Genomic DNA, 14689 nt, shown 5'->3' on the forward strand with positions numbered 1-14689 from the left:
GATGATATAACATTCCTAAATTTGTTTGGTCCTAATAACATAGTCTCAAAATAGATAAAGCAAAGTGGCAGCTCATGCAGGACTTGTTTTTTCATTCTGAAAGTCAAGTTCTTTTTTGACGGATGTCAGTCTTTGCCATTAGCCTTGGATGAGGCTGAAAATAGCCAGGCCCTCCTCACAGGGAGTTTGCCCTATAGAAGGGAGAAAAAAAAAATATCACAGATTCATGAACAAGCTGGAGACTAGTGGCTGGCCCCAGCTGTGGAGGGTGTGGGTTGTGTACTGAAGACACACTCAGTACTCACAGATTTCTTTCCACAGTGTCACAGAGAGTCCCTGAATTTCAGTCCTAACCTCAAAACAAGCCATTAGAGTTTTGAGTCGTCATTCTGTTCACATGAGTGGGGCCATTGGAAGCAGCCCCCTGCCCTGTGGTCCTGGAGATCCTCCTACTCATGGATGTCTCTGACAGTAGCTCAGTGGTCACCCCTTTGAGTCCTGCTGACCATCCTGGAGTTTGGTAATTCCTCTGTCCTCCATCCAAGTACAGATTCTGTGGGGACCAAAGCTTATCAACAAGAGGGGGATGCTCCTTAAGAAAAAGAAAACAAAATCATAAATACAAAGTTAGATGCAACAATGACCGTTTATTTAGACCAGAAATCATAGCAAACTGTAGATTTTTAGAAGTGACAAATACCACAAATAATGCAAAATACAGGAAAACACCTGCAATATTTTTTCTACCTTTCTTGCTGCGCACTCTTTGACATTTTTTTCATATGTGACAGTTTTTAATATCTTCCATAAAGGGAACTGAGGATTAATACAATCTTTTTTTTTAGCATGGTTGATCAACAATTGTGTTGTATTGTAAATAGTTTAAAGATACTACTTAGCTTTACAACCCATTCTATTTTTCAAAAGATTTTATTTATTTAATTGAGAGAGAACAAGAAAGAGAGCGTGAGCAATGGACAGGGAGGAAGGGCCGAGGCAGAGGGAGGAGGAGACTCCCCTCTGAGCAGGGAGCCTGACATGGGGCTCGATCCCAGGACCCTGGGATCATGACCGGAGCTGAAAGCAGACGCTTAGCTGACTGAGCCACCCAGCACCCGTCACAACCCATTCTTGTAATGTCACTAATATCCTACACATTTTTAGGACCAGTAGCAACTCTGGGAAGACCCCTATCCAGTTTTTTTGCCCCTGCCTCCCGGGCACAGTCCCATCAAGATCCGTTGTGCAACTCCAGGGGGTCAGCAGGGGCTCTCCTGGTTCCAGAGCAGCCTCCCGGAGCAAAGCAAACAGACCTGCCGTGGTTGCCAGGTGTGGTGCTGCACAGCGACCTGAAGGCAAAGGCCAGGGGTCAAGCGCTGTCCTGGGCCAGGTGGAGGACGAGGCTGTCTCCTGGCTTACGGCCAGTGAGTTTGGTCAGTGGTGGACATGGCTGGCCAAGGACTGCTGTCATGGAAGGGGTCAGCAGGACACCTGGTGGAAGGCAGACCAGGGCATCCCCCTGGCAGTCAGCTGATGCCACCAGCACGTGCCCAAGGACCAGCATCAGGCCACAAAGTCACAGGAACCACACCCTGCCTCCTGCACAAAGATGTCCTTGGAGGGGAGCAGGAGGCTGGGAGAATGTCCTTCCCCATTCAGATGGAAGCAGGCTACGCACCCACAGAGCCTGGGAGGACAATCAGGTTCCACAAGCCAGGCCTCAGAGAAGGAGAGCCCTGTGACACCCAGGAAAAACTGCATTTTGTCTTCCCAGCTGAGTCCCATTGTGAGAGCCAGACCACATCGAGGCATGGGGGGCTTTGGCCTAGAAGAAAGAGACCCCAACAGGGTGAGGGGCAAGGCTTTGGGGCTGTTAACAGCAGGCCAGACAGACACTGGGCAGGGAAGGCATGCAGATCCCCGGGGTGCCCAGGCTCTCAGGCCCCCAGCTCGTTGGTGCTGGTGGGGGGTGTCTCCCTCCCCTCCTCGTCAGGCTCCTCCCTCAGCACTCTGTGGAGTATGGCCCCCGGGGGCTCCCGCAAGCAACAGAGTCCCTGGCTGCCCACCGCGAAGTAGATGACAGGATTGGCACTACTGCTCAGGGCCGAGGAGAGGCATGCCATGTGGTGGAAAAGAATCTTCCAGTTCTGGGGCAGGTCCAGCCAATAGAGGAAGTACCAGCTGATGCCCAGAGGCAGGGCGCAGAGGAGGAACATCGTGACAGAGGCCAGGATGACCACGTACAGCCGCGTGGGCCGCGGCCGCCCCCACTGCTGGGAGCTCCTCCGCACCCGCACGAAGAGGGTCACGCTGGACAGGGTCATCACTGGGGTGAAGATCCCCATGATGAGGAAACTGAAGACGGAGTCCACCGTGTAACACTGCCTTGGGCTGAACCAGAACTCCCTGCAGAAGAGCGAGACCAGCACGTTCATCAGGAGGGACAGCACCCAGAGCAGGGCACACACCACGGCTGACAGGTGCTGGGGTCGGTGACACTTGTACCAGATGGGGAAGAGGACAGACAGGCAGCGCTGCATGCTGATGGCCGTCAGGAGGGTCAGGCTGGTGGTGTAGGTGAAGGACCTCGCTCTCTCCATCACCTCATAGGCCAGCAGGGTGGGGTCGAGATAGAGGGCGACGGCCGTGCAGAGGAGGAAGAGGAAGTCAGCCACGGCCAGGTGGAGGATGTACGTGCAGAATGGGGTCCTCTGCCCTGGGCAGCTCAGCAGCCAGACCACCAGGCCATTGCCCATCATGCCGCACATGCAGACGAATGTGGCCAGGATGCCCAGCACCTTGGGAGCGGTGTCCGGTGTATTTATCAGGGAGACGTTTTGGGTGAATATCTGGACAGTCTTATTCATCCTGTGGAAAGAATATGGGCCGACTTGAGGTTCTGTGTTGCTGGAGCCCCAAGGGACTTCTTGGGGCCCTACACCCCGACTGTCCAGCTTCAGGGCTTTCCCCTGGGTTCTGTTTATAAGAAACGTAACCAGGAGTCTTGGCCTGTCCCCCGCTTTCCTGGCTCCCATCCCACCAACTCTGCCAGCTCCGCTGTGACATACCCCAAGTTGTTCTAAACACCCTTTGTCAAGTGAAGAGGTTCTCTTGCGTTTTGAGTTTATTATTATTTTTTAATCATGAAGAAGTATTGACTTTTATCAAAGGCTTTCTTTTCCCTGTTGACTTACCAAGTTCCCTTTACACATGGGACCCTTAAAACTCTGTTCTGGCTTCTCTGTCCTACACACTGCTTTTATGCGTGTGTGTGTTTAAAATACGTAAGTGGTTTGGTGTGAGCTCTGGTGTTGTGTGCTGACAGCCACTCAATACTTGTTCTGTGCCCTTTTCATGTTTCATCCTCCAGGAAGACCACTGAGCTCTGGCTGGTTTCCCCCACTTTCCTGCCACTATCCGGAGAGCATCTTCAGGCGTAAAGCTGGGGTGATCACAGGGTTCACCTCTTCTATTTCCCTTTTCTTGGAGTTCACACTCCGGGGATGCCTCTTGTCCAGTATCTGAACACAGTTGAGTCTTCTGTTTTCTCCAGTTTTCTGGTTGTTGACGGTGGGAGGGCTGGTCCAGTACCAGTTCCTCCCTGTGGCTAGACACAGAAATGCCTCTGTTGTATTTTCCTCTTGATCATTGCCGGTGTGAAGGAACCCTGTTGATTCTTGTAGTTTTTATTAATCAGGCAAATGTCCTAATATAGCAGACCATACCTATCCATTTTTCTGTTGACAAGTTTGACTTTCTTTGCTGTTATCCTTATCCCTCTAATTTCTTTTTCATGTCTTATAGCATAGCCCAGAACATCTAGTAGTCTGCTGAGCACTGGTTGCAGTCAGGTGTGCTTATCTTCTCCCTAAATTTAAAGTTTCTCTATCAGATGCGATGGTTACTCTGAGTTTGTGGTATTATCTTTTATCAGGGTGAGAAAATTCCCTTCCTGGTTGTCTGAGAGTTTTTATCATAAATGATGGAATTTATCACAATTGTTTTTCTGCATCTACTTAATCACTTTCTTTTTTTCCTCCCTTTGTCTCTTTATGTGGTGGATCTATAGTGGTAAGTTTTCTGGTATTTACTCATTGTTACATTTTTAGGATAGACCATTTCTATTTGCTCTGGTCACTCCCCTCTCCCCTCAGGTATCCTGATTTTATTTAGAAAATGTCCCCCCATGTTCATAAGTGAAATTAGCCTATAATTTAACCCCTCTTGTACTATCCTTGTCTGTTTTTAATTTCAAAGATGTAAGATTATACTGGTTGCATAAAATGACTTGGAGAAATTGCCTTTTTTCTCTACCTTCTGGAACAATTTGTAGCATGTAAGGATTATCTTTCTTTGAAGATTTGGCAGAAGGTAAAACCATCTGGTCAGGTTATTTTTATGTGATTGTTAGGAGACACGCATGGCTTTGTAAAAAGAAAATTATAAGTGCAACTATATAATAGGTTTAATCAGATTTTGAATCTCTTCTTGAGTTAGAGTAGGCAATGTTATTTTTCTGCGTAATTCTTCATGCTTATGGTTTCACATTTATTGGTAGATACTGTAAATAATCTACACAATATTCCCTTATAATTTTTAAAGCCCTAACTCAATCTTCCATTTTAAATTTGTGTGCTCACTTCTTTTTTAAAACACCAGTTTGCTAGAGGCTCAGTTTTACGAGCACTTTTTCTTAAATGTCTCTATTGTTTCTTTGTTTCCAGTTTTCTGTTTTATTTATGTATTTATTTATTTATTTAAAAGATTTTATTTATTTATTTGACAGAAGTCACAAGTAGGGAGAGAGGCAGGCAGAGAGAGAGGAGGAAGCAGGCTCCCTGCAGCACAGAGAGCCCGATGCGGTGCTCGATCCCAGGAGCCTGGGATCATGACCTGAGCCGAAGGCAGAGGCTTTAACCCACTGAGCCACCCCACTGAGCCACCCAGGCTCCCTCCAGTTTTCTGTTTTAAAAAAATATTTTATTTATTTATTTGAAAGAAAGTGAGAGAGCATGAACAGGGAGGAGAGGGAGAAGCAGGCTCCTTGCAAACAGGGAGCCCAACGTGGGACTCGATCCTAGGTCCCTGGGATCATGACCTGAACTGAAGGCAGACGCTTAACTCACTGAGCCACCCACGCACCCCCGGTTCCAATTTTAATTGATGCGTTTACTTCTTTTACTTTCTTTGGATTTACCTTGTGATTGTTTTTCAGCTTCTTGTGTTGAACTGCTAGGCAACTGTCAAAATTTCTCTTTCTAAAGGGCATTTTGGGCTCTAGATGACTCCTAAGTATTTCTTTAGCTGTTTCATGCATTTTGGTTTGTAGTGTCTTCATTGTTGTTCATGCCTAAATATTTTAACGTTGAAAACCACTGAAAATACGTAAAATTTAAATTTCCATAAATTAGTTAGAGATATATTTCATAGCACTACGAATATTTTTATCTGCCACAAATAAGTTTTGTCATTTTCTCTTTGGCTTTTGGAATCTTTGTCAAGTGGGGACAAATCCAAGATGATCATGCCGTCCCTGTCAAGTATACCTTTTATGTTGTGGCCTTCTTCATCTTATTTTTTATTTTATTTATTTATGAGAGTGAGCAAGAGAGAGAGGGAAAGAGCGCACAAGCCAGGCAGAGAGGCAGTGGGAAAGGGAGAGCCAGACTCCCCGCTGAGCAGGGAGCCTGATGGGGGCTCAGTCTCTGGACCCTGGGATCATGACCTGAAACTAAAGCAGACACTTAACTGACTGAGCCACCTAGGCGTCCCAGTCCTCTTCACTTTCAATGCTGAGATCTGCTACCAGGATTTGGCTTCTATTGTTATCCACAGGGTGTCACTGGTCCAGGAGCAGGTCTGTGGTCCAGGAGCAGGTCTGTGGTGGGGCTCATGGGTCGGAGATGTGGCATTGTGCAGACGTTTGTAAATTCAGACTCTGTAACCGTGAATGCTGCAAATCTGGGGCTTTAGTTCCTCAAATTGGTGCCTGACTCTGCTCACGCACCCTTCTCCCACAGTCTCAGGCAGGGGGAGGCTCCTGAGGGCATTCTGTGCAGAAAGCTGCTTCTCTAAGCAGCAGGGAGCTCCTGGGCTCTGGCCTTGTGGAGCCCCCTCTGCTCCAGCTCCAAGGGACTTCCCAGCGCCCCAGCCCTTCCTCATCCCCACCCAACCTGAGCCCCGGCTCCTGGAGCCTATACCCCATCTGATGTTCTCGGGCCATTGGCATCGCTCTAGGACCCAGAAATTTCCCTCTCTACCTCTCCAGGGCTGGGTAGGAGGGGGATTATGTTTTCTCTGCATCCACAGTGGGAGGGTGGGACCATGACCCACACAGCCTCCATAGGTGCCCTGTCGTCAGTCAGGCGTCCCTCCCGCAGGATCCACAGATGTTTAAGTAACATTGGTTACAGATATTTAAGTAACATTGACCAAACTTCTACTATGTGCCGGATACATACATGGTGCTCTGTGTACCACGGGGTAGATGATAGCATATGGACATGCGCAGAATACATGTCCGCACCCAGGAGCACAGATGCACACACAGATAGTACAGATATCTATACACAGAGACACAGTACAGATGCACACACGCCCATAGCCATCTGCACACACACATGTGATCTGTGTACAGCAGTGGCCAGGACACAGAAAGCCCATCCTCATAGAACTCACAGTCCAGGGTGGGGAATGTACAATAGACATGATTATCCCCTGTCCCCCAAGGGTACATAACAAGGCAGGGATGGGCTGGAAGGTGCTGAGGTTGGAGGGCGGCAGGGAGAGGCCTGGTGGAGGGGCTGCTGTGAGGGACCCATTGCTGTCTGTGCAGGGGGCTGGGACCCTGCTCCCCTGGCCCCTCCCCAGCCAGCGGAACCCTTTACACACCGCCCTCCTGAGCCACTAGTGATTGGTCCCTGCCCAGTGCCAGGCTCAGCAAAGGAGTGTCCTCGAAGCCCCACGCTAAGTAAGGAGTGTGTGGGCCGCACCCCAGGGATGGAGGACGTGGGTGGCACCTGCTACTCGGGCAGGGCGGGATGCACAAGGTCACCCTGTGGGCCGACTGACCCAGTCCAGTGCCCCACCCCACCTCTGAGTGCATGTAGTGCCCCCCCGACCCTCTGCTCTGGTCAGGGTCCCAGAAGCCTGGACAGGGGCCCTCTGCACACCTGGGCTGCTTCTCAGCTGTCACCTGATACCCTGCGGATGGGGATGGAGGGCGGACCAGGCCCGGGCTATTCTGGGTCCTGGGGATGCTGCTCGAAGGAGAGACCATCGACGAGCAAGAATATGCAGCTTCCAGGGTGGGAACTCCCAGAGGGGCTGACAGCTGCTGGGAGAGCAGCTTTAGTAGCCAAGCGACAGTGGGGGCAGAGCGCATGGAGGGACGGGTGTGCTGCAGGTGGGGCGGCTCCCTAGACCCCTCCAAAGGGGCGGCTCTCGGCAGCAGAGACCCCCAAATGTGCCGAGGAGGCGGCTGTGGAGGCAGGGGTGTGGGTGACCCTTTGAAGGGGTGTGTTGTAGCGGGCAGGGAGGAGGCGACGGTAGAGAAATGGGACTGGGGGCGGACGACGAGAATGGGAGCCTCTCAGCAGAGGAAGACCTGAGGGCACAGGCGAGGTCATGGCTGCAGGGGGGCGAGGGGAGTGCGCCTGGGGGCAGAGTCGGTACTGCGGGCAAGTGGCTGCGGGCAAGCACTGCCCAGGAGAGATGGGAGAAGCAGGGAACCCACCAAGCTTGTGGGACCCCACGGAGGAAGGTTCCTCCTTTCCAGTGAAAGAAGGAAGAAGAGAGGAGGGATGTGGGGGGCTGGAGAGAGCTATGGGCCCAACTGTGTCCCCCTCAATGATCTGTTGAGGCACCAAGCCGCTGCACTCCTCTCAGAGATGGGCCTGTACGAGGTGTTCAAGGTGAAACGAGATCGGGAGGGTGGGGCGTGATCTGGTAAGACCAATGCACTTCTGAGACTAGCTGCTGGAGCCTAATCTCCTCCCCTGCTGCCTCCCCTCTGCTGGGCTCTTCTCCGCCCCGCCCCCCCCCCACTGGACTCTGAGCTATGCTGGTTGTCACTGGGCCTGTGAGCCCCTCGGGCAGGCCAGCATCTGACTAGAGCCCCTCCACGCCCTCCCCGCCCCTGGGCCCAGGCCTGCATGTAGCCAGTGCTCAGTGATGACACATGAAAGGTGATGGTTTAGAAGACGGTATCTGTCGAGTTAGCTTTAGGATTCCTGTCTTCAAAAGCCTTGTTTGAATTTCTGTCTACCCCCCTGACGCCTTAGGGAAATGTCATTTCTAGCTAATACGGTCCATCTCTCCTTGTACTTTAAATGTTTAAAAGGTTACCTAGATGAGATAGTAAAACAGTCTCATTTAAAAGGTCTGAGGGTCAAGAGGACGTAGGTTTTGCTATGCCCTCATGCTGCCTCCCAGTGTTAATGGTGGGATCACACCCTTGAAGGGTTTTTTTTTTCTGTGCATTTCCATATAGCGTTTTTACAGAAATGAAAACCTATTACTTGCTGCTTTTCCCAAAACAAAGTGAATGTCTTCTTCAGTTGTGCTCACCTGACACCTGCATGTCCCTCCTTTGTCCTGGCCTGGCTGTCACCACTGATGGGGGCTCCCCATGTGGCTGGCCCCCTGGAGGTGATCTGAACCACTTTAAATATGGTTGTGAGCTAGGCTTCTGTCGTCCGTTTTATCCGGAAGATGCCAGCTTGGGGAAGTTGAGGCACCTCCCGGGCCATCCAGCCATGCCTGGCTGAACAGGGACTCTCCCCCCGGGTTGTTGCTAGGCACCACCCGTCACCACCATGCTCTCCTCCACCCAGAGAGTAAAAATGTGAGGCTCCTACCTGCTCCAGACGTGGTGTTCAGTCCCTGGCTGGGCTCTGGTGCCTAACTCCAATGCCTGGAGGCAACTCCACTGGCCCCATGCCCCCGAGCTGCTCCGGCCCAGTCCCTGCTCCCGGCTCTGCAGGGCTTCTCCCAGCTCGCCTTGGCTGCTCCCCACCCTGGCCTCACAGGAGTCCTGTCCCTGCGATGCCCCCAAGTACCTTCACTCTGCTCTGAGATGCTGGAAGGGGAGCTTGAGGGATAAATACAGGAAGGCACCCACCCCACCCAGGAGGCCTGCAGATAAGCTGGCTGGGGACTAATGGACCTGGCTGGGTGTGGACTCTCAGGCTGCCCATCCAGGGTGGGGGATACCTTTCAGGGAAATGAGAATAAGGCTGGGGGCCGTGAGGAGCTGCGGGAGTGTTCACGCCCTTCCTGTGCCATCCCGGCAGTGCCTCCCTTCCTGAAGGCCATCTGGGACAGCCAAAGAGGCCTCAGAGCATCAGCAGGCCCTATCATCTCGGAGTTAACATAGCGCTATGCAGGAAAGAGGGGCTCTTGTGGGCTGGGAGAGGCCATTATGTCCACACAGCCCTCTGCATGGAGAGATGCTCTGGCTAATGGACCTGCCCAGGGCTCTGCCTGCTGAGGGGCGGAAAGGAAGGAGCCTGGACCTGGACTCCAGGGCCCCATTTCAAGTCTGAGTTTGTCTGCCTATTAGCTGGGGACCTTTGTGGTTTAGGGGACCCCTCTGAGCATCCCAGTCCTCACTGAAATTCATGGAATCCCCTCCAGTCTCTCTCAACAACTTGAGTACAGCACTCGAGGCAAGAGGGAGGGGATCATTTTGACCTCAGTTGGTGACCTTTTCCCACATTGGCTGAACCCACTTTCCTGCCTGGGAATTCATGAGTCCTCTAAAACTGAGCCCCCTCCAGGTTTGGATGGAGGCTGACCAGCTGTGTAGCCTGGCGTGCCAGATGCCCCGCGGGACATGGCGGCTGCTTGGGGTCTACACCCGTTGACTGATGGGTGGCTGGGGCCTGGGGCTGTCGTGCTCACCCTCATGCCCGGTGCTGGACGTGAAGGAGAGCTCGGTGTGGGAGACCTCTGGTCTCAGCTTTGGGAAGACACGTGAGTGAAGAGAGGAGAGGCGCAGAGCTCCGATGCCGAAGTGTCACCAACGCCCTACGTCATGGACAGGTGACGGAGGACAGAGGCCCCGTTGTGCTCATGGGTGTCCCCAGTGGACACAGAGCATCCCCATGTCAGAGGAGCAGCTCGCACTGTCCCAGGCTCTTACTCTGGGCTTACTGAGCCGGGGTGGTGGACGTCTTACCCCGAGGAGGTAACACCTAGCCTGAGAAGGGGCGGGGACACAGGTGACCCAGGAAGACACGGGCTTCCTGGCAGGAACTGTCTCGTTCTGGTACCTCCTGTGGCTAGAACTGGGCCTGGCAGGTACAGAGGCTCACATTTCCCGACTAATGACAGGTGATGGACAGAATCCCTGGAATCAGGGGCCCGGATCCAGCTGTTCCTGGCCTGCGTCTGCACCCGGACTTCTAAGCGACATGAGCCAATCCTGCTCCAGTGTGGGTCCGTGCGTGCACGTGCCCGGGTACGTTTGTACGCGTGCATGAGTTCGTGCGTGCGCGTGGGTGAGTTGGTGCACGTGCGTGAGTAGTTCGTGCGCGTGCGCATGAGTGCGTGCGCCTGCGCGCTTCAGTGCGGCTTCTGTCACGTGCCGCCCAGGATCCTAACCCGAGGGGAACCTGGGACCCGGAGGAGGCGTGTAGCGAACGCCGCCCGCACCGGAGCGCCGGCTTGGGTCGTGCTGGTGACACGGCGAGGACCCGCAGACCCCACTTGCCACCCGAGGCCGCGGGCGTCAGGACGCGGGTGACGGGCAGCGCCTTGGACCGTGGCTGCGGTGCGCCCTGGCTGAGCCGCGCCCGCCCTGCGCAGCCGGGCCGCGCCGCTTCGGTCCGCTGTGGAGTGTGCGGCGGGCCGCCCCGTGTGCTTCCGCTCGCCGCTTTCCCGGCTGGGATTCTGAAGATCCGCGCTTGTTCCACCGGGGATGGTGAGTGTTGCCCGCGGCAGCCGCTGTCGCAGGGTCGCGGCCCTGGAGGACGAGTTTCTGGGTGGCACGGACCGAGAGGCGGACAGCCCCCGGGTCCTGGGCCCAGGGCTGGGGAGGCGGCCCCCGGAATGGACTTCGGATCGTGTGTCTTCGCGCTTCGGGGAGCGCAGAATGCGAGGACACGTTCCGGTGGCAGCATTGGGAATGGTCGGCGGGAGGGAAGAGCCTGCTGGAAATCGCTGATGGAGCTCCCCGTAAGGCAGTCGGTAAACTTCCGAGACACCCGCCCCCTCCTCACCCCCGCCCCAGACTCGTTTCTGTTACTTATCACGTGCTGTGCAAATCGGCCGGAAGCAGTCTGTCCTGTGTGACCTAGAGTGGCCTAAAGCACAGGGGTGCGGGGCGGGGGTGGGGGCCTGGGACTCTCGGGCGCTAGGATATTCTTGGGTGGGGGGGGGTGATGGAAATGTTCTTCCGGGGAGAACACAGACATTCCACACAGCGATTTGGTGAGGTCGCGAGCGTACATACGTGTGTCAGAGATCATCGACTGTGCGTTAAACCAGTTCATTTTATTGTGCCTAACGTCAACCGCAAGAATTTTTTTTTTTTACAAAATCTGCCCGAATAGGTGAGCCTTCTCCCGAATTGCCAGGAAACTTGGCGCTGGCATTCTGACGCACCGCCGCGGACTTTTCCATGAACTTTCGTTCTGTGAACGGAGCCCTGTTGTCTCCAACCCCCAGTGGCCTCAGATACACGACTTCCGAGCTTGCATTCCAAGTTGCCCTGAATGGACCTGGTGGACGGGGTGATCTCTGCGACGTGTTTTGGTAGCTCCCTGGTCTGGTCACGCATGTGTTTCAAAGCACATTTCCTTGGGCTGGGTTTCTTCCCATCCCGGGAGAGGTGACTGTTAACAGACCCATCCCTTCATCCCACCTTCTAGATGGATCCCGCGGCTCCTGGGAAAGACGGGGTGTCTTGGCAGAGGATTCTAGACCAAGAAGTGCATGTGTGAAAGGATCTCAGGCTTCAGAATTCTGGCCCCAAAGAGAAAACTCGGTTATCTCACAAGCACAGCCGGCAGGGGGTGGGAGCCGGCCAGGCCGATGCCGGAGAGGCGTTCTGTTTGGTCTTACGAAGACAGGCCAGGAAGACGCAAAGAGGCCTCAGCTCTCAGGCTGTGTGTTGTGCTGTGTGCCGGGCACAAGTCCCCAGCTGCCAGCTGCCAGCTGCCCAGGCCTGGGTTGCGCCCTCCTTTGGTCTCAGGCGCTGGATTGTGGGCTCCAACAAGGCCAGTCTGGGTTGTTCTTGGACTGTGATGGGCCTGTCCTGTCTAGTCCATGTGGTATCCCCGGGGCCCCTACTGCCGGTGCTTTGCTGGTGGGAACACAGAGGCCAGCGGCCTGGGTTCCAGGGCAAGCACGTGGCCACCAGAGCGGTGGGATTGTGACTGGGGATCCACCCTGGGTGCGAGCAGCCTGTCCCTGGGAGCCCAGCTGTGCAGATTAAATGAGCTGGTGGAGGTTTTAGCCCAGGGCCCACTGCACATAGCAGGTCCCCTGCGAATGGCAATCTGTGCCCTGCTCGCCAGGCTGGGATTGGTTCTTTCCTTGTCCCTCCTTCCTGGCCACCCTGTTCCCTCTTACAAGGGACACTTTGCCCCTGCTCCAGAGGCCTGTGCTGGATCTGTGAGAAAACCCAAGCCCACGGCTTCCGGGTGGCAGTACCCTGTCTCCCTGAGGCTTGCTCTTGACTTTGCACATTTGGCCCTGTTTCTCACGGGCATCATCCAGGAGTGTGTTTGTCCAGACAGCTGTGGCGGGGGGGCACCGAAAGCAGGGCCCCACAGCCCAACCCTGGTGGCTCTGCCGTCCTCGCCCTGCATATCCAGTGGTGGTAGCAAGTTGTGCTTAGTAACAATTGGAGTGGCAGGGAGACCAGTGTTTGTTCCTTGTGGGGCCACCTACGTGTTCCTTAGTAGGGATGGCGATATGCACCCCCTGAATTCGACTCCTGCGCAGTGGTCAGGGGAGGGCGGTTAGACCCCTTGCTCCAAAGAGTTCCGTGGTGGAGATATGTGATGCTCTGGTCCCTCTGCTTCCTGACTTTCCCAGACACCAGAAAGAAGGATGCTGGTGGTGGTCCCGGGTGAGCTGCCTTTGGTGGGGGACTGAAGAGGCTTCTGTGCCCCACCCCTGCAGCCAGCTCCCTGGGCCCTTTTGTAACTCCATACCCAAGGCGGGAGGAGGAGTGAGCCCTTCTCTTCTGCTCCTGCCTCTCCAAGAGCACAGATGGGAGGACGTCCGGGGTGTGGACAGAATGTGCTGGCAATCCCCATGTGGCTGGGGACTGGATGGGGGAGGAGAAGCCTTACTCCCAGGGAAGATTGTAGGGATCCGCACCTGAGGAGGGTCCAGAGGCTGGGCAGGGCCGATCCTGGGGTTCACCCCCCATCCTCCCAGCTCACTTCCCACTAAGCACAGCCAGATGTGTATTCTTGTGGGGCTCCAGCCCCTCCCCGACCTCTAGGTCCTGCAGTGAGTGAGGCTGCCCTCCCGCCCACTGGGCTGGGGTTCTAAGCTGCTGCAGCTGGGCCCAGGCAAGGAGGTCAGTTCATGCTCCCAGAGGGGTGGCGGGGGGGTAGCTTCTGGCACTAGACTCAGGGCCAGAGGCCTAGGGTGAGAGCTCCTGAGGAAGAGGTGAACCCCCAGGGACTCGGATTCACTGGGTCCCAAGACAGTGGCTCCTCAGAGGCCCCCTTGTCCGTCTTCAGGACTAGGAGGCATTTCTTGCCAGTGGAGGCCTGCTGGTAGAAGCTTTCCCATTGAATGGATCCCGCCCCTCGTATGTGTCCTCAGGACCTGACTTGGCTTCTTTGAGTCCCCAGAAGTGTCAGAAGTAGGCTTTTTTGGGATTCTTGGACTGGCTTGCGGGTGTGGGGGGATGGGTCAGGAGGTGGGGGAAGTGTGCGAGGACGGGGAGGGTGCACCCCATGCTGGGAGTGGGAGAGGCCGGCGCCCCGGTCTCTGCTATCTGAAGCTCTTCTGCCTCCAGATACTCGGGGTTCTCTCTCTGCAGAACAGGGACCTTGATGGAGGAGCCGCTGGGCCTGTTGGAATGGGGAGCACAGGAGCAGAGGCCTGGAGAGGCCAGGAGGAGCGAGTCCACCACCTGGGGATTGGTCGCTAAGAAATGCATTTGGGGGTCAGCCCACCCCAGGGTGGTCCTTCAGCCCTTGCTCTGGGTTGACCAGGGTAAGGGAGAGCAAGTTCAGGGTCTGCAGGTGGAATGCCAGGCGCCACCTGGGCCAGCAGGAGAGGCGGGAGGTACTGCCACACCCTGGGTGGGCAGGCAGGTGGTTCTGTTAGCCAGCTCCCTTCCGGCCCTCTCCCTGCTTTCTGCAGATGGGGCCTTCCCCCAGCCTGGGCCACTGGTGCCTCTGCCCTGGTCTGTCCTTGGGCCTATGTAATGAGCAGGTTCCCCCAGAGCTTCCCTGCCATGGGGCTGGGGTCCCAGGCTGGACACCTGGAACCCAAGAAGGGCCTCTTCGGGGACTGGCTGGAGGTGGGCAGGGGGCAGTCAGGGAGCCTCTGGCCCGGCCCTAGTTGAGCTGTCTCTTGGGAGGGGCTCCAGCCTATTGCTGGGCATTGGGGAGGTGCCAAGTTCAGGGAGGCCAGCCCCAGCCCCACTCAGAGAGGGTGGGAGAGTGAGGGGCATTCTGGACAGGTAGCAGGAGGAGAAGCAGCAGCCGTACCCAGG

General features: G+C 55.0%; 1 protein-coding gene across 1 annotated transcript; it reads right to left on the reverse strand.

Moving 5' to 3' along the window:
* Nucleotides 1–1744: 1744 nt before the first annotated feature.
* MRGPRD (MAS related GPR family member D) lies at nt 1745–8939 on the reverse strand. Its single transcript, XM_032879079.1, has 3 exons — nt 8885–8939; nt 6174–6231; nt 1745–2868 (listed from the first exon to the last, which is right to left on the reverse strand). The coding sequence occupies exons 1-3, from the start codon at nt 8937–8939 to the stop codon at nt 1938–1940; spliced, it is 1044 nt and encodes a 347-aa protein (XP_032734970.1). The 3' UTR covers nt 1745–1937.
* Between the last annotated feature and the right edge of the window lie 5750 nt (nt 8940–14689).

The sequence above is a fragment of the Lontra canadensis genome, unplaced genomic scaffold, assembly GCF_010015895.1.
Source record: "Lontra canadensis isolate GAN:19392208 unplaced genomic scaffold, GSC_riverotter_1.0 scaffold66, whole genome shotgun sequence".
In the NCBI taxonomy this organism is placed as follows: domain Eukaryota; kingdom Metazoa; phylum Chordata; class Mammalia; order Carnivora; family Mustelidae; genus Lontra; species Lontra canadensis.

Excerpts from the sequence above, each read along its gene's own strand:
- MRGPRD (XM_032879079.1), bottom strand. The coding sequence starts at position 8,939 with ATGGGGCCAGTGGAGTTGCCTCCAGGCATTGGAGTTAGGCACCAGAGC. Across the intron at positions 6,232-8,884 it reads TAGGCACCAGAGCCCAGCCA|CGATGCCAATGGCCCGAGAA; the intron begins GGGACTGAACAC and ends TGGGTCCTAGAG. Across the intron at positions 2,869-6,173 it reads CTCCAGGAGCCGGGGCTCAG|GATGAATAAGACTGTCCAGA; the intron begins GTTGGGTGGGGA and ends TTCTTTCCACAG.